The sequence below is a fragment of the Phyllobates terribilis genome, unplaced genomic scaffold, assembly GCF_046119375.1.
Source record: "Phyllobates terribilis strain yellow unplaced genomic scaffold, ASM4611937v1 Scaffold_2__4_contigs__length_985480577, whole genome shotgun sequence".
In the NCBI taxonomy this organism is placed as follows: Eukaryota; Metazoa; Chordata; class Amphibia; order Anura; family Dendrobatidae; genus Phyllobates; species Phyllobates terribilis.
In genome coordinates, this window is record NW_027362762.1 from 391,686,995 (window position 1) to 391,705,299 (window position 18,305).

The 18,305-nt window shown below is 41.0% G+C and overlaps 1 protein-coding gene across 6 annotated transcripts in view; it reads right to left on the reverse strand.

Moving 5' to 3' along the window:
- Positions 1 to 18,305, reverse strand: part of LOC141212093 (ATP-binding cassette sub-family C member 5-like) — a 167,697-nt gene that overhangs the window by 28,608 nt on the left and 120,784 nt on the right. For 5 of the 6 annotated variants that reach the window (XR_012281936.1, XM_073664876.1, XM_073664877.1 and 2 more), the window contains 11 exons: positions 16,906 to 16,975; positions 15,398 to 15,486; positions 15,210 to 15,312; positions 14,698 to 14,879; positions 14,230 to 14,280; positions 13,147 to 13,293; positions 12,347 to 12,476; positions 6,216 to 6,369; positions 5,776 to 5,904; positions 4,601 to 4,787; positions 3,649 to 3,738 (listed from right to left, as the gene is read on the reverse strand). Coding sequence is in view for 5 of the 6 variants with exons in the window: in XM_073664876.1 (XP_073520977.1) it covers positions 3,649 to 3,738; positions 4,601 to 4,787; positions 5,776 to 5,904; positions 6,216 to 6,369; positions 12,347 to 12,476; positions 13,147 to 13,293; positions 14,230 to 14,280; positions 14,698 to 14,879; positions 15,210 to 15,312; positions 15,398 to 15,486; positions 16,906 to 16,975 (1,332 nt within the window). In the remaining variant the exon portion in view is untranslated. The remainder of the gene's footprint in view (positions 1 to 3,648; positions 3,739 to 4,600; positions 4,788 to 5,775; positions 5,905 to 6,215; positions 6,370 to 12,346; positions 12,477 to 13,146; positions 13,294 to 14,229; positions 14,281 to 14,697; positions 14,880 to 15,209; positions 15,313 to 15,397; positions 15,487 to 16,905; positions 16,976 to 18,305) is intronic. The other variant, XM_073664880.1, reaches the window with a different exon arrangement.

Consider the following 18,305-nt stretch of genomic DNA (forward strand, 5'->3'; position numbering starts at 1 on the left):
ATCTCCCACTGTGCAAGAGCGCGCACTTGATCTCCTGTCCAGAATGTCTCTCTGGCTTCCCTCCATGCTGTCTGTTTGTGTCTGTTTCTGCTGCTTAAGGGCGGCGCCCGATCACTTCCTGCTTTTTGTACCTGCTGTGGGTCACACCCCTTGTGCGTCCTCAGCCTATTGCTGTCTGTCACCTGGTATATAGCTCAGCTGCTCCCATCTATCCCTGCCTGAGCATAGTGTTTCATTCAGTGTGTGCTTGCACTCTGAAGGTGCCAGGTCCCGTTCTGTGTTCTCTTGTCTGCCTATCCTGGAGGCTGTATTTCCAGGCCTGTCTGAACACGCTCCTAGCCTGTTCCTCCTGCCTTCTAGGGGCCGATTACCTAGACCCGTTCCTGTATCTTGTCTGACCTGTCTGAACACGCTCCTAGCCTGTTCCTCCTGCCTTCTAGGGGCCGATTACCTAGACCTGCTCCTGTATCTTGTCTGTCCTGTCTGAACACGCACCTTGCCTGTTCGTCCTGCCTCTCTGGGGGCCGTATTCCCAGACCCGCTCCTGTATTCCGCTGCAGTGTCGGTCTCCTCCGTACACTCAGTTCCAGTCTGAACTCTCTCCTATCCTTTACCTGTTTTGCCTCTATGTCCGTTCCCTTCCTTTTTCTGCAGAGTCTGAACTCGTACCTAACTCCTGCTTGTTGTCTCTGTACTCCCGTTTGTGAGTTTGTGGTCCACTCGCTACTTCTCTGCTAGTACCCTGTGGGTGTCTGGCTCTGCCTTTCCCTTCCTGTCTGTTCCGTGTGAACAGAGCCCTGTCCCCCCTACTCAGCCTAGCCTGCTCTGACTCCTCTGCCCGCTGCTCCGGCAGTCCTGTCCTGCCCTGCTTCTGCCCGCTGCTCCGGCAGTCCTGTCCTGCTTCTGCCCGCTGCTCCGGCAGTCCTGTCCTTCCCTGCTTCTGCCCGCTGCTCCGGCAGTCCTGTCCTGCCCTGCTTCTGCCCGCTGCTCCGGCAGTCCTGTCCTGCCCTGCTTCTGCCCGCTGCTCCGACAGTCCTGTCCTGCCCTGCTTCTGCCCGCTGCTCCGGCAGTCCTGTCCTGCCCTGCTTCTGCCCGCTGCTCCGGCAGTCCTGTCCTGCCCTGCTTCTGCCCGCTGCTCCGGCAGTCCTGTCCTGCCCTGCTTCTGCCCGCTGCTCCGGCAGTCCTGTCCTGCCCTGCTTCTGCCCGCTGCTCCGGCAGTCCTGTCCTGCCCTGCTTCTGCCCGCTGCTCCGGCAGTCCTGTCCTGCCCTGCTTCTGCCCGCTGCTCCGGCAGTCCTGTCCTGCCCTGCTTCTGCCCGCTGCTCCGGCAGTCCTTTCCTGCCCTGCTTCTGCCCGCTGCTCCGGCAGTCCTGTCCTGCCCTGCTTGTGCTCGCTGCTCCTGCAGCCCCGTCCTGCTCTGTTCTTGCCCACCGCTTCGGGCGTTCCCTCTCTGCTGTGGTTGTCTACCGCATCTGCGGTTCTGTGACCCAGTCTGTACTGGGTCTTAACCTTTCTGTGCTCCAGCCCGTCCTTTCGGCCAGTACCTCCCTGCCTGCATACTCGCCTGTATCCACCCATCTGCATACCTGCCGTGTTTGCTTATATCCACCAGTCTGCGCCAGCCTAACCAGCCTGATCCGGTAATCCCTGTGTGGGTCAACCCCCGTGTCCGGAGTTTGACCTGGAGTAGCACCTGGTCCCTCTGCCCGGTTTCTCCCTGGTGCACTGGCGTCGTATGCCGTCGTGCCATCTTGGTCGGATCGGCCAGATACTTAGTCACGCCCCTCCAGGCACTCTCCGGTTCATGGTCCAGTGGAATCACTACAATCACACGCACACGCCGCTCAGCCCGGGCGTGTGCATAACACATGTGTGCATACATGTAAGAAAATCTGAGTGTAGATTGTAGAGGTAACTGAACTATTGTCATATAATAACTGGGAGGTTACAAAAAGTTCATATACTTCTGAGTCTCTGATTATTCCCTAGGAAACCAGTAACATCACATTTACGCAATCTGTCAGGAGGGCAATATAACTTTAACTCCACTTTACTCCATGATAGAGTTTTATCTCTAAACTGTGTCAGCTTAGCTTAAACATTTACAGCCAACACCCTTTGGGAAAACAGAATCCCTTCCAAAGAAATGTTGGCTTCTGTAGCTACTGATGTTAAACTCAAAGGAGTATTCCAACTCTGGATATTAACTTAACAATAATGTCCAAATAATTGTATTTTATGACACTTCACATAACTAGAATTAAACCTATCTTCCGGTTATAAGTAATACCCAGAAAACCAAAACCGAAGAGATCAATAGTGTATTAAAAGCAATAAATCTTTATTAACAATATATAAAACAATTAAAATCCCCCAGAAGAAGCTGGATGAAACGTGCGTTGGGGTGAGAGGACACTTATACCGGACCTCTTCTACCTTTTGATGACCACATCCCTACCTGGTAATCTATCATTACCACTTGCAGGGGAACTACAAGTTCTATCACTGTATACTGCATATTAACTGTTTTATTCCCCTCCTTTTTTAGGACTTAGGCTATTATAACAATGGTCCCCTTTTTAAAAAAAAATAAATATATCATCATACTTTCCGTGGGTAGTGGATAACTATATATGCTATTTACAATATTAGTCCAATGTTAAGGGGAGTCACATGACTTAACTAGATATATAATTCATTATAATCTTTTACCTCTTATTGGACTATTGTCAATGGCATATGAGCTTTGGGATATTTTCCTTATGGCCACGTTGCTTTAGTGTCCCTTTTTTGAGGCATTCACCAATAGTAAAGATTTTAATTGTTTTATATATTGTTAATAAAGATTTATTGCTTTTAATACACTATGGATCGCTTCGCTTTTTTGTTTTCTGGGTATTACTTACAATCGGAAGATTAATGTGTGATAGATGTAACCCCACCAATGACACTAATCTTTAGAATAGTTATCTCTCAACCTGTGTTCCAATAGGAAAGGCGTCCACCAGCTGTCTCATCTAGTCAAGGAATGAATGGAATTACATAGTTACATAGGTTGAAAAAAGACCTAGGTCTATCAAGTTCAACCTCTCTCCACCAGCTGTGGGAGTGGTGGTCGCTTATATGCATGGCTCTTCTTCACTTCTATTGGAATTATGAAAAAAAGCTAATCAAATGTGAATAGATAGAAATATGGACATGTCTGGCCAAATTCTCTGCCAGGATACAGATGCCAGGAACCCTTTTTCTTGGGATAGCTGTTTGTCACTGATGGAGAACCTGCATCTATTAGAAATGTATGACATCCTAAGGATATACCATGCTTAGTATTATATTCTACCTTGCAGTTATATATGCTTTGTTACAAAGAAAATCTCAAATTTTCCTTAGGCAGCTGTATATGTACTTAAAGGGTTTGTCCAGACTAAAATGAAAAGTCTGCAGTCACATAGTACTGCCATAACACTATGTAGATCATTCTGAGCCAAATTTGTCCCCATCTTTCCTCACCCTCCCTTAACATGCTGTTTTCATTCTTGTCTATGGTTTCCTATAATAATGGAGGCAATTTTTTTGGTAGGATAGCAATGTAATGTGTCTTTTAAAACAAAAACATTAGTCAAACATGTAAATAGCAAGAACAGACTTACCTCGATATAATAATGAATTCTTTCCACTGAAGTAAATCTGGCTTCTGTCTCTGTGACCAAACGCACAGTAAACTGAAACAATCCTGTAAGCTACAATAATAAGGAACATTTTTAGGTTTCCACGTATTCCATTCTTCTGTAAACACAGGGCTTGATTCATCGTTTGCGATTTATTGAAGTCACTTTTCTTTTTTTTGTCTTGTTATATTCTTCTTGTCTTTTTATCTTTTTCTTCTACAACCGTTTTTGTGACTTTTTAGCACCAAAAGTCGCAAATCCTTTAAAAAAGGCGCAAAAAGGTGCCAAATCGATACATTCTACAGAAACCTTACTCAAGGGGAACACTAAAGTGAGATACGCCAAAAAAATGCAACATTTGGTTAAAGTTGCATTTCATGAATCTGTCTAAAACATCTGAATGAGTTTAGTTGTTGAGGAAAAATTAAAAAAAAGACTTAAAAAGAAAGACAACTTTAAAAGTGGCGCAAAGTGTATAGCGAATAAGGCGACTAAAAAGGAGCAAATTACAACAGAAAATCAGAGAAACATCATTGATGAATGGGGCCATAATCTTAAAGTGAATCTGTCAGCAAGTTTTTGCTATTTAATCTGAGAACATAATATAGGGGCAGAGAGCTTGATTCCAGGGATGTGTCACTTATTAGGTTGTGTGCTGTAGTTTCAATATAATCAGTGTTTTGTCAGCAGGAGAGTATCACTGCCTGACTAGATCTCATGTGCAGGCTAGTCCAGCCAATCTGTATAACCCTGCCCCACCTCTGATTGGTAGCTTCGTGACAATGTACACAGGAAGCTGCCAATCAGGGGTATGGGCGGAGTTAAACAGGTGTCAAACATGATGCCCCTATATCATGCAGCTCTCATATTACTTAGCAAAATCCTGCTGACAGAGTCCCTTTAAATAGAAGCAGATCATAATAGTATCATATACCTGGACTGCGTAAGACATGGCAAGGCCAGCATAGGCCACGTCTATATGTCCATGCATGAACACCACGCACACAGCAGTCAATGTGATGACAGCCAAGCTAATCAGATCTAGGCGCACTGCCAACCAACGAGTTGCACAGCTAAAGAGGAAACATGGCACTTGGTTGACATCTAAAAGTTTCTGATATCTGGAAAATACAAAGACATATATATTTAGATTGAAAAACATGAAAATATTAGCTACTAAAAATATATCACATTCCATACAATACATGAACAACATATAAGTAGCATCCATATTCAATTGCTCGTTCAAATCTTGCGTAGGCCTACTAATGCTGACAATGATGAACTTGTAAAGATGCAGTTGTTGGATGGAGCGAAATCGTGGCAGGCACAGAGTTCCAATGCAGCAGAATCTTAAACTTTACTAAAATGTATTCTCCAGGATTAGAAAAAAAAAATAGAAATGTCATTAGAAATTAATTCTTAAATATTTTAAAGTAGCAAACCTCATTTATTTATTCTAAGACTAGATTTACATTGCATTTTTGCAGTACATTTGGGTGATTCCAGCTGAATCCCCCAATAGGACTATAGACTTCAATGACACAAATGGAGTTCGATTGAACGCCATTTCTGTTTTTTCTTTGTGAACATGTCAATCTGTTCAGACGGGCACAGAAACGTGGTCTTGTTACACAGACAGAAACCTATTCTAGAATGGTAATAGCAGAAGTGCTTATTAGCATGTGCAGTAGGCTCTCTGCGGCTGTGACCTGGAGATAACTCCATAACACGTAGTATAGGATATAGAACAATTCTGAAAGACGGTAATTCTGCAAACGATACCAAGAAATGAATAACAGCAATGAATAGGACAGTTACAGAGAATTCTGTATCAATTCTGCTGCTTTTAATTGATTATATCATCACTTCTGTATTGTCTGACACATCTCAGTGGTCATGGGATCCATTCTATTAAACATTTACCATAATTAATGTCTGTACTAGGAAGTAAGATAAATTCATGGTTGCTCAAAACAAGTTGAAATATGTTCAGGCTTATATGTTCAGGTTATTCACAAGAAGATAGGATTTTTCAGAGCAGGTAGGCCAAATTATTATACTTTGGAGATATCTGTGCTTTTAGAAATATGAAAAAAGAGAACTTACTTAGTAAGACATTCATTGGTCTTATTATAGGCTTGTATGGTTGTGATTCCTTGTAAAGTCGATGTGATATGAGATATGAATGGAGACTGAGTTATATTATCCAGGCGTTTTAACTCACGAATTAGCACTCTATAACATGATTGACAAACAAGGAAAAGGTAAACTAACTGATAATGAGCATAAATTTAATACAAACCAATTCACAAAAAAAGAAAAACAGACTGTAATAGTTTAAACTTAATATGTAGTTTATCCACCACTGACAAGTGATTACGGAAAACCCCTCCACCCCCATAATCAGGAGGGCTCTGTAAATTACCATTTAACACTGAATATATTGTTAACAGTTACTGAAAAAACTTGATCAATGCTTGATTACCCAGTCAAGAGAGTCATCGTAAGCAGATTCAGATACTGGAACACAAGTCACCAGCCCTTACCTGGAAGCTCTATTTACCATGTAGAAGACAGCACTCAGCGGTACCACAGATATAAGAAACCAGGGAAATACTGAGCTAATGATGCCGAGGCAGAAGAGGACAAGGATCATATTCTGCATGAGTTGTTCCATTTGGTTTGGAAGGCATATGTCAACTGTAATAGCATCAGAAAAATGGGTTAAATAAAAAAACGTAACTTCTACAGTATTATTAGACTGCAAGGAGTGTAACAAAACCAGCTTAAGCCTAATGGCTTATGTTCTTGGAGCTGCTTTGACCCCAATACCCCCATAATAGAAACACACTTTATAACACTCACAGTGCTGGCCAAAAGTATTGGCACCCCTGCAATTCTGTCAGATAATACTCAGTTTCTTCCTGAAAATGATTGTAATCACAAATTCTTTGGTATTATTATCTTCATTTAATTTGCTTGCAAGGAAAAAACACAAAAGAGAATGAAGCAAAAATCAAATCATTGATCATTTCACACAAAACTCCAAAAAAGGGCGGGACAAAAGTATTGGCACCCTCAGCCTAATATTTGGTTGCACAACCTTTAGCCAAAATAACTGCGAACAACCGCTTCCGGTAACCATCAATGAGTTTCTTACAATGCTCTGCTGGAATTGTAGACCATTCTTCTTTGGCAAACTGCTCCAGGTCCCTGATATTTGAAGGGTGCCTTCTCCAAACTGCCATTTTGAGATCTCTCCACAGGTGTTCTATGGGATTCAGGTCTGGACTCATTGCTGGCCACCTTAGAAGTCTCCAGTGCTTTCTCTCAAACCATTTTATAGTGCTTTTGGAAGTGTGTTTTGGGTCATTGTCCTGCTGGAAGACCCATGACCTCTGAGGGAGACCCAGCTTTCTCACACTGGGCCCTACATTATGCTGCAAAATTTGTTGGTAGTCTTCAGACTTCATAATGCCATGCACACGGTCAAGCAGTCCAGTGCCAGAGGCAGCAAAGCAACCCCAAAACATCAGGGAACCTCCGCCATGTTTGACTGTAGGGACCGTAGGGACCGTGTTCTTTTCTTTGAATGCCTCTTGTTTTTTCCTGTACACTCTATGTTTATGCTTTTTGCTCTACTTTTGTCTCATCTGACCAGAGAACATTCTTCCAAAATGTTTTAGGCTTTCTCAGGTAAGTTTTGGCAAACTCCAGCCTGGCTTTTTTATGTCTCGGGGTAAGAAGTGGGGTCTTCCTGGGTATCCTACCATACAGTCCCTTTTCATTCAGATGCCGACGGATAATACGGGTTGACACTGTTGTACCATTGGACTGCAGGGCAGCTTGAACTTGTTTGGATGTTAGTCGAGGTTCTTTATCCACCATCCGCACAATCTTGCGTTGAAATCTCTCGTCAATTTTTCTTTTCCGTCCACATCTAGGGAGGTTAGCCACAGTGCCATGGGCTTTAAACTTCTTGATGACACTGCGCACGGAAGACACAGGAACATTCATGTCTTTGGAGATGGACTTGTAGCCTTGAGATTGCTCATGCTTCCTCACAATTTGGATTCTCAAGTCCTCAGACAGTTCTTTGGTCTTCTTTCTTTTCTCCATGCTCAATGTGGTACACACAAGGACACAGGACAGAGGTTGAGTCAACTTTAATCCATGTTAACTGGCTGCAAGTGTGATTTAGTTATTGCCAACACCTGTTAGGTGCCACAGGTAAGTTACAGGTGCTGTTAATTACATGAATTAGAGAAGCATCACATGATTTTTCAAAGGGTGCCAATACTTTTGTCCACCCCCTTTTTTAGGTTTGGTGTGGAATTGTATCCAATTTGGCTTTAGGACAATTCTTTTTGTGTTTTTTTCATTGAAGACAAAATAAATGAAAAGAATAATACCAAAGAATTTGTGATTGTAATCATTTTCAGGAAGAAACTGAGTATTATCTGACAGAATTGCAGGGGTGCCAATACTTTTGGCCAGCACTGTATTTGGATTAAATGGGTTGGCCACAGATTTATTAACACAAATCCATACAAAATAAAATTATCCATGCCCCTTTAATCTTAACTTTATCCTGTTCTTAAAACTAATGAGAGCCACCCGCAGTTGTACATCGAACTTTGCAAATAACACATACCCGGGAATAGAAGAGAACCGCCATGTTGTCACAACATTTCATACTTATAAATAGAGAAATAACGTTAATACCAAACATTTTCAAAATAAACAAAATTTAGAGGGTTGTATTTCTTCCTCTGTAAGTTAACATGTTTGACTGACCGTTGCTACTTAGTACCCCTTCTTTATCAAAGACCTACCACGCACACTCCCTGAGAGGAAGCCCCCATACTTCTTCCTGCATTTTCTTTTAACCCTAAAAAAACTCCCTTGCAGTCCTAGGTCTTCTCCTTAACTAGTTCAGGTCCTGCTATTTTAGTAGTAAAGTTTCCTTACACAACAATGTAAAATCCTTGGTACAGTGTTAAGCTACAAGGAAGCATCAGTGTTGGGTAAAACATGAAATCAGATCAATTTTGTTGCGGCTCACCAAATATATGGTGGTGTGAAAAAGTGTTCCTTATTTCTTATTGTTTTGCATGTTTGTCACACTTAAATGTTTTAGATCACAAAACAAAACACATTTAAATATTAGACAAAGATAACACAAGTAAACACAAAATGCAGTTTTTAAATGAAGGTCTTTATTATTAAGAGAAAAAGGAATCCAAACCAACAGGGCCCTGTGTGGAAAAGTGATTGTCCCCCTTATCTTTGGGAAGCGGAGTTCAATTTCCCTAGCCACACACAGGCCTGATTACTGCCACACCTGTTCTCAATCAAGAAATCACTTAAATAAGACCAGCCTGACAAAGTGAAGTAGACCAAAAGATCCTCAAAAGCTAGACATCATGCTGCGATTCACAGAAATTCAGGAACAAATGAGAAACAAAGTGATTGAGATATATCAGTCTTGAAAAGGTTATAAAGTCATTTCTAAAGCTTTGGGACTCCAGCAACCCCAGTGAGAACCATTATCCACAAATGGCAAAAACATGGAACAGTGGTGAACCTTCCCAGGAGTGGCCGGCTGATCAAAATTATCCCAAGAGCGCAGCGACGACTCATCTAAGAGATCACAAAAGACCCCACAACAACATCAAAAGAACTGCAGCTCTCACTTGCCTCAGTTAAGGTCAGTGTTCATGACTCCGCCATAAGAAAGAGACTGGGCAAAAATGGCATACATGGCAGAGTTCCAAGATGTCCAAGAGTTTTGCCAGAAAACATCTTGATGACCACCAAGACTTTTGGGAGAATACTCCGTGGACTGACGAGACAAAAGGTGTATGTCCTATTTCATCTGGCATAGAAGTAACACAGCATTTCAGAAAAAGAACATCATACCTACAGTAAAATATGATGCTAGTAATGTGATGATCTGGGGCTGTTTTGCTGCTTCAGGACCTGGAAGCTTGCTGTGCTAAATGGAACCATGAATTCTGCTGTGTACCAAAAATCCTGAAGGAGAATGTCCGGCCATCTGTTTGTGACCTCAAGCTGAAGCACACTTGGGTTATGCAGCAGGACAATGATCCAAACCACATCAGCATGTCCACCTCTGAATGGCTTAAGAAAAACAAAATTAAGACTTTGGAGTGGCTTAGTCAAAGTCCTGACCTTAAACCGATTGAGATTCTGTGGCATGACCTCAAAAAGGCGGTTCACACTTGGAAACCTTCCAATGTGGCTGAATTACAACAATTTTGCAAAGATGAGTGGCCAAAATTCCTCCAGAGAGTTGTAAAAGACTCATTGCCCGTTATCACAAACACTTGATTGCAGTTGTTGCTGCTAAGGGTGGCCCAACCAGTTATTAGGTTTAGGGGGCAATCACTTTTTCACACAGGGCCCTGTAAGTTTGGATTTATTTTTCCCTAAATAATAAAGACCTTCATTTAAAAACTGCATTTTTTGTTTACTTGTGTTATCTTTGTCAAATATTTACATTTGTTTAGTGATCTGAAACATTTAAGTGTGAGAAACATGCAAAACAATAAGAAATCTGGAAGGGGGCAAACACTTTTTCACACCACTGTAGATGAGATATTTCCGAGAACATTGCTGTTAGCTTTCATAGACTTTGATCTCTATACAAGTACAACAGGTAGACACAGTGCAATACCCTGTGGTCACAGAAATATTTCACTATGCAAGTTTTTTTGGACAAATGATCACATGTATTGAAAACACCTGTCTGAATGTAACCCCTTTAAGGACAACACTTATTATAACTGGTGTGTCAAGTGGTCGATCATAAGATGGTATAAATAAGCATTAGTGTCAGGGGCATACACAGAAATCATTGTGCTCCAAAACAAAATGACACATGTGCTATCTTTTTAATTAAATTAATATTCACCATAATTTTATAACAGGGCTGTATTAGGGGATCTCTATAACCCAGTGTGCCAATAAAGATCTCCTACACTATAGGTGACAGTTTTATCAGTAGGGCACACACCATGTTGAGGCTTAAAGGTCAGGCAATTTTCAAGTTGAAAATATGATTTATTTATTATGGGCCCAATGCATCAAAACTTTCATGACATAATGCTGGTATAAAAGCTTTGAAAAGTCGCAAAATGTAGGCGCAACTCAGAGTTGTGTCAAAATTTTGCGACTTTTGGCCCCTTCACAACTGTTTCTCACAGAAAAGCCAAAATAGGCGGAGCTAGGGTGGGACGTGGGCGTGACACCACAGCTCTTCTGATTTATGAAGAGGTGGGACTAAAATCATGTGAATTTATATAGAAATTATTTAACTGAATGTAAGCTTTAAAAATCTGACTACTGAGTGTCACGGGTGTGTCAGATGTAACAGACAGTCGCTCTGCATCTGGCTGCAGAAAGTCACTGTATTTGGCATTGCAGACTCCTTCTTAATCCTTCTGACTTTTGGACCCAGCAGCAATCTCCCTCCTGCTCTGTTTGACACACCATGGTCTGGGTGTTTATAAACTCTCAGTCTGCTTCAGGGAGTCACCGGTGATATTCACATTTTCCCTTGTGAAGACTTGGAGCTGCAGCAGTCAGCTATCTTCCTCTCTGGTGCCCTTGGAGGACGTTTGGTGTTAACTCTCTGGTGTCTGCTCAAGCTAAGTTTTCCCCCTCTGTTTGTCTCCCTTGTTGTCTTTAGTTTATAGTGGGGACTGACCAGTGTTCACCCCCCTCCCTATTAAGGGCCTATCTCTAGGGATATACAGGGCTTAGGTTTCCTGCTCGGCGATTGTTGTGGAACCAATATAGGGATGGTAGGGAAGGCAGGGTGTTATTAGATCAGCCTAGGGGTCTCCACTCCCCCTTTCCTTAGTGTGGCTTCTTTCCCCTTATCCCTTTGTGTTGAACTTAGTCTTTCCCACACTGCGCGTGACACTGAGCTGTCCGTCGTGATGGCTGCAGGAAAATGCTGGGGCTCTATCAAAAAGCAAGAGAATCAGTTCAGCACCTAGCCACCTCTCATCTAGGGCCCCCGATCAGTGGTTTAGGTTACCTCTATGGTGAGTACACCACTGACTAGTGTTTTTTCTATTTTATTTTAATTCTATGATAAATTGTGCCTCATGCAGCCAACCTTAACCGGAGTTAGAGAGCCTTGTCAGATGCTGGAAGTCCCACCAAGTTGAACTGTATAAAAGTTACTGTCAGCGATGACTTCTTCTGCTGTGCTGCCATGGGTGTCCGAGAAGCCTGCCCCACCTACACGGCACTTATAGGTTTGCACCAATCAATAAGAATCATTCTACATCTCAGATCCTTGTGGCTGCTATGCCACTTCCTCTTTGTGGAACATCAACTACATTTAGCTAAGGATAATATTCTAAACACACCAATGGAGTACAAACCAAAGCCACAGGGTGGCTTACACAGTTCAAATCAAATCCTTCAGAGTCTGGCTCTGTTTGGGCCCAAGTTGACGATTGGTTCCTCCTCCTCCTGCAAGCGGGCAATAAGAAATCTAAGTTTCCGGGTGCCCAACGAAATTAGCAGGGTCTGTCGTTGGCATAATTTACACAGGTTGAGACAGGGGGAAATGTGAGAGTTACCATTCATCACAAGTGTGAAGTTTAAATGCGAATTGATAGACATCCCATGTATCTACCTTCATCTACATCCTTGGTAAATCTGTTCAGGATACGACCAAGAGGGGTTGTGTCAAACAGTTTTATAGGACTACAAAGGACTTTTTGGAACAGAAGATCGTGTAGTTTTGTTGAGGCTCTCAGGGTACTCTATATTTAAGAAAAAGCAAATCTAATAAGATAAATAATAAGCTTAACAATGTAATCTATGCATTCATTACTGTGAAGTTAGCCTATATTTATAATGCATTTATACTAAAAGCGTATTTCCAGGTACACTTCTGACACAGAGCAGGAAATGTGTTCTTCATGTGTTGGTATCGACAAACTATTCCCTCAATATTCTCTAGAACAAAGCTGCTAAAGACTTGGCCTATTCTTCTGAATTTTGTTGCCTTCTGTTTACTTTATTCAGGAGTGCTGAAAATGCCCCAAAAAATTGACAAAAGTTGTCAGGTACTGAACAAGTGTTTTAGCAGCTTAGAGGCTTGGAGCTCAGACACCCACCAGTGAAAACACTTTTCAGCTTAACATCATTAAAAACATAAAATTTCAGGTCTGGCTTCAGGTAACCCAAATTAACATCCCCATTTTCACATTTAGAAGGGTCTTAAAATGTTACTTGATTACATTTCTGAATATATTTATACATATAAAAAAGAATAATGTTGGTGACCATTGGAGAAAATTGGTCTACCACTATTTACACAAAAGGTGATGTATCAAGTTGTTTATATTAGAAGCCACCTTCAGTTACAATATTGGAAGTGCCATGGTAACCTTTAGAACTAATAAGTTTAGTGTCAAAAATAAACTTTACCTTAACAAAGACATAGCCTCGTAGAAATCTCATCAAAAGAACAGCCACCATAGACATGGCATAAACGGAAATATAGAAATGCAGGTCAGGGTTGTCCTTCATACTTCCACTCGATCGAGTCCAGTTAGCTGTAGCAACAGACATGTTCTAAAGATAAAACAAAATAAACCCAATTACTATATATAATCATTTTAAATCATTCTACAAAAAACACTAATCTTCAAAGGCTTGTCTGCACAAATGCATAGATACGCTCAGCTAAAGGATGACATTATGGTACAATATCATAGTATATCCTACTCCTGCACATGCTCGTACTGGCCCACAGAGGAACAAGTGAATCTGCCCCACCCATGAGCAGTGTTTAATATTATATAGAAGAAGAGGAAAATTTGTGACCAAGGGTAATGTAATAATGCATATAGCTGAGCAGTGGACCCCCTGAATCAATGTCACTGGAGGGCCTTTGGCACACCTGTCCAACAGTAGTATTTGCTATTGCTACTGATTTTAGAAAGCTGAAGCAATCACTTAGCTCCCCACTAGTGCAAATACAGCAGCAGATATGTTTGGTCCACACTTACTTTATGAACAGTCGGGAGGTATGCATCGACAGTGGGCATTGTCAGAATGGATGCCAAAACATCCATCCACCATAGGGACCCAAGTATGGCATATATTTCTTTGCAGTGGTCTTCTGTATTGGAAAGTGCTAATGAATGTTGGCGGTTTCCACTGTTTAGGCACATCAGGGGCTCTCCAAACGTGACATGGCTTTCGCTCTCGATTCCTGCCAATTTTGTCAAAAAGTCAACAGTGCTCCTTTCCTTCTGAGCCCTGCCATGCGTCGAAACAGTAGTTTTCCTCCACATATGGGTTATCGGCGTACTCAAGAGAAATTGCACAACAATTTTTGGTGTCCATTTTCTCTTGTTACCCTTGTGAAAATAAAATTTGGAGCTAATATATAATTTTTGTGGAAAAAAATTAGATTTTTTTTATTTTCATAGCTCTACATTATAAACTTCTGTGAAGGATTCCCTGCTCTTGTAGCAAAAATCAGAAGAGGAGACTGCATATTACCTCTGCTGTTGCCTCTGGATCTGTAACTTCAAGCACTGTACTTATATTTTTCTAAAAAAAAAATGTAAAAAGCTATAGTGAATATATTGGAAAAACATAGCACAAAAAACAAATGTTCACTTATTTAGAAAGGCATTAATAGTAGAGATGGGAGACTCAATTGGCCTCTGGACAGAAGACCTGCGAATCTCCTTACCTACTGCCATGGTCATCCCTTTTTTTGATTTGACGTCATTATCACGGTGTGACGAACACACAACGTGGCACCAGCTAGGCTAATCAAACCAAGAGCTGGGAATGAGGAGATTCGCAGGCCTCATGTCCAGCAGTCACAGATCACTGTCCTGGCCGATGGATCGGAGTGCAGTGAATTGTTTCTCCTATCTGTAATTATTAGTAATGGCGTTAATTTCTCAAGATACACTATGTCTGTACATATAAATGACAAAAGAACAATTTCTTTCTTACCCCACTGCCCTGTTTAATCCAGTAACTTAGCCACCAGTTACTGAAGGCTGCACTTCCTGTGGTTAGCACAAATAATATAGCATTTATTGTGATTATAAGAACACCTCCAGCTGCCTTAATGTATGCTCCATATATCTTCCATGGCACAGTACCATCGCCCTTCTCTTCTACTTGCATTAGACCTGCGAACATGTAAAAAAAAAAGATGGCATGAACCTATAGAGTTGCAATCAAAATTATTCAACCCCCCCTGAAAATTAGGTTTAGTAGCCAAATTTACAATTTTTTTGCTGTTTGAAATAAACCAATGAAACAAGAACAAAGTAAATATCTCACTTTAACTAATATATCAAGTAGCTTCTCCAACAAAAAATTACAGTTTAAATAACTACTCCAGTCTAAGAAATATATATTTCAATTCAGGGAATTATTTGATCACTAAGAGGCTGTTAATATTAAAACTTTGTATGCATTGTAAATATAATTCTGTATCAAGCACAATATATACATACCACCCCTGACCGCCTTCTCTTCAGCATAACTTTCAGCTGCCACATCTGCTTCTGAATCTTTTACATGACCATTCACAGTACCACCACCCTCTGCTAGATTTGCCTGTAAAAGATGAAAGATTTGTCTGTGAAAATTAATAACTGTAGAATTTTCCATTGTTTTCACTTGAGCTATCAATTTCTCTCACTTCTATTTTAGGCGTCTCAATGGAGTGATCCATGGCCATTACATTGATAAGATTCACTTCTTCAGGATCCATGGCTTTTACTGTCATGTCTAAAACATTAAATGTTATTCATTAATATTATGGTTGTTTAAGTTTGTAGATTTAATGTATATATATTTCTAATATCTCTCTGATGGATTTCTTCTTTTCTTTCTGCCAAATGATGGTCTGTTTCCCTTCCATTGAGAGTTCTTTTGACAGCATGTTGTGGGTTCATAGCAACAGCTTCTAAATTTACCTGCTTAATTGTTGATGATTAACGAGAGAAAACCCCATGCAGCCAATTAAAGAGCTTTTGATATAATTATCCAATTACCTTCAGTCTCTTGAAAAAGAGGCAACTACATATTAAAGAGCTGTAATTCCTAAACCGTTACTCCAATTCGGATGTGAATACCCTCAAATGAAAGCTGAGAGTCTGCAATTTAAGCCCGTATTGAGTATATAATTGTATCTTGAATTTATTTGGGCAAACAGCTAAAATATCAAAACTTGTGTCACTGTCCAAATATTTCTGGACCTAACTGTGTACTCCTCCACAATGAAGATGCAATACCAGAAAAGGAAAAGCCATGGAATTATGGAAGTCACTAAATAAAGAGACATGTTAATAATATGGAAGTGATGAAAAAATGGAAACAATACAAAACAAAAAATGGAAACAATTTTCAAAAACATCTCAATTTATTCAATATTGAGTATGAGTGGCACACGCAGAAATACACGCACTTAAACACATTGACATGCCATCAATAAGGTTATTAATGGTTGCCTGAGGAATATTATGTTACCAGAATACACTTGGTTATGGAAATCATTAAGATCCCCTGTTGGCCGCTCCCTTTGAAATTACAGACCAATGATGTCCCAGATGTTCTCGGTGGGAGGCCCATTTCAACAAATGCATTTTAAAGGTAAGTTCTCACACTGCAGCCTTGGTGCATTTTTTTTTACCACAGGCTTCCAAAATCACAGTGTCACCTCAGTTAATACTAGGTGGCAACTCTGAAATTCAGTTTACCAACTTCTGCATATGCTCTGTTGTGGTAATTGCTGTATTGCTGGGTTACAAGTGAATGCCCAATACTCTCCACTATGTGTCTCAACCAGCACTGTAATAGACCATCTGTACTGTAACCGCAATAGTGAGGAAACCTTCCCTGATTTGTTAGTTAGGTTAACCTGAGAGATTTCCACTAATTATTCGCTAACACCACGCTTTGAGCAATTGGACAGGTGCTCTGTTTTCTATATCAGAATACAGAAGGCTAGGTTAAGGGACTGTGTGAGTGCCTCTGTCTTTATCCAGTTTTCCTTTCGCTCTGTTCATCTCATGTACTATCATATACCCTCGGGTACAACAGACATGTTGATTTGGCTATATCCTTCATTGCCGTGGTTTTGAAATGATCTTGAATAAAAGCTAAGTTTTACCACTGTCTACATTGAAGTTCTTATTGTTATATTACCTTGATGTACATTCCGTTGAGTGTCGTCAATCTGTTTTTCAGAACATTGTGTATTTTCCTTAATTACATTCTGTAAAAAAATGATTTTTCTTTTGTTAAAGAAAGTTATTTTTCAAGCAATTTAGAAGAGAAAGTACAAAGTAGCCAGATACATTGTTCTTCAATGTCTTTTGTATCGCATATGTGCTAAAAATGCAGAATGATTTTTAACACTTAATTAGGTGGTCTGCTTTGAACAATCCATTTTTTTTTAGAGGGGCACAAAAAAATATCCTGAGTTGTCAGGGTGTTTAGAAATCTAATCCATCAATGATTACCTATAATCTGCAGAAGAACTTTCAGCAAGTATTCAGCTCCCCAACAGCATATGGACAAAGGAAATCAAAAAGGGTTATCTGGGACTTTGGTTATTTCTTCCAATGGGGCTAAGAACTAACAGACAGGTAGTTGCATGTTCTGCCCTGCGATGATCTCTGCCAGATTAGGCAGTGACTCTCCAGTTTCATTTCATCTCACGTCAATGGAGCAGCACCTGCTCTACCAATGTGCTCTGTCATCAGGGAGTCACTGCCAACGTCATGCTGATTGACAGCCGACTCCCTACAGATTGACAGCTGGCTCGTTGCTGCCTATCAGGATAAAATGGGGCAGTGACCCCCTGTTAGCAGGGTAGAAGAGAAGACACCCAATTGACAGAGCAGAGCAGGGTAGGGAAGAAGCAGCTCTGTCGACATTACATCTTACTCCCATGGCAAAAGATAACCAAAGTCCCGGATAACCCATTTAAGCATTATACGGTGCCTCCAAAACTAGAAAGCTTTTATTAGCCACTCTCCACTCTAATATATGAAGGAACTGTAAGTAGAACCCTACCTCTGTTCACTCACAATGCTCTTGTAAGGTATTTGAAAGTGGCCCTTAGAACCAGGCTTTTATGAGAAGACACTGTATGTGGTACAGCTATAGCCATGTTAAATTATACAACCATCTACATATGTTAACTGGAAACAGTCAGACAGGGGGTACAAGGAATATAGAAATGATTATGCTTCTAGTGGAGCTTTCTTAGCACTTATAGCAAAGTTATAGTAAAGTTATCCAAAGGCCCGCATTCACCTGGTGGAGTGTCTTTTGGTCTCCAAGGGGTCTTTTTTATGCTGTATGGAATAGTACAGCAGATTACTGTATTCAATAGCAAAGCATCCATTAATACTACTGTACATGGGCAATGTATAACACCGTATGCCTTACATTTTTCCTTATTTGATAATTTATAGAAATACTGTATGTGTTTATGACGCGCCCCTGGGCCTGCTGTGTCGCGCACGGGGGCTTACCCGGAACCGGATCAGATGAGGGTTGTAGTCTCCGAGTGGCGGGGACCCGGTCCGTGCCCAGGG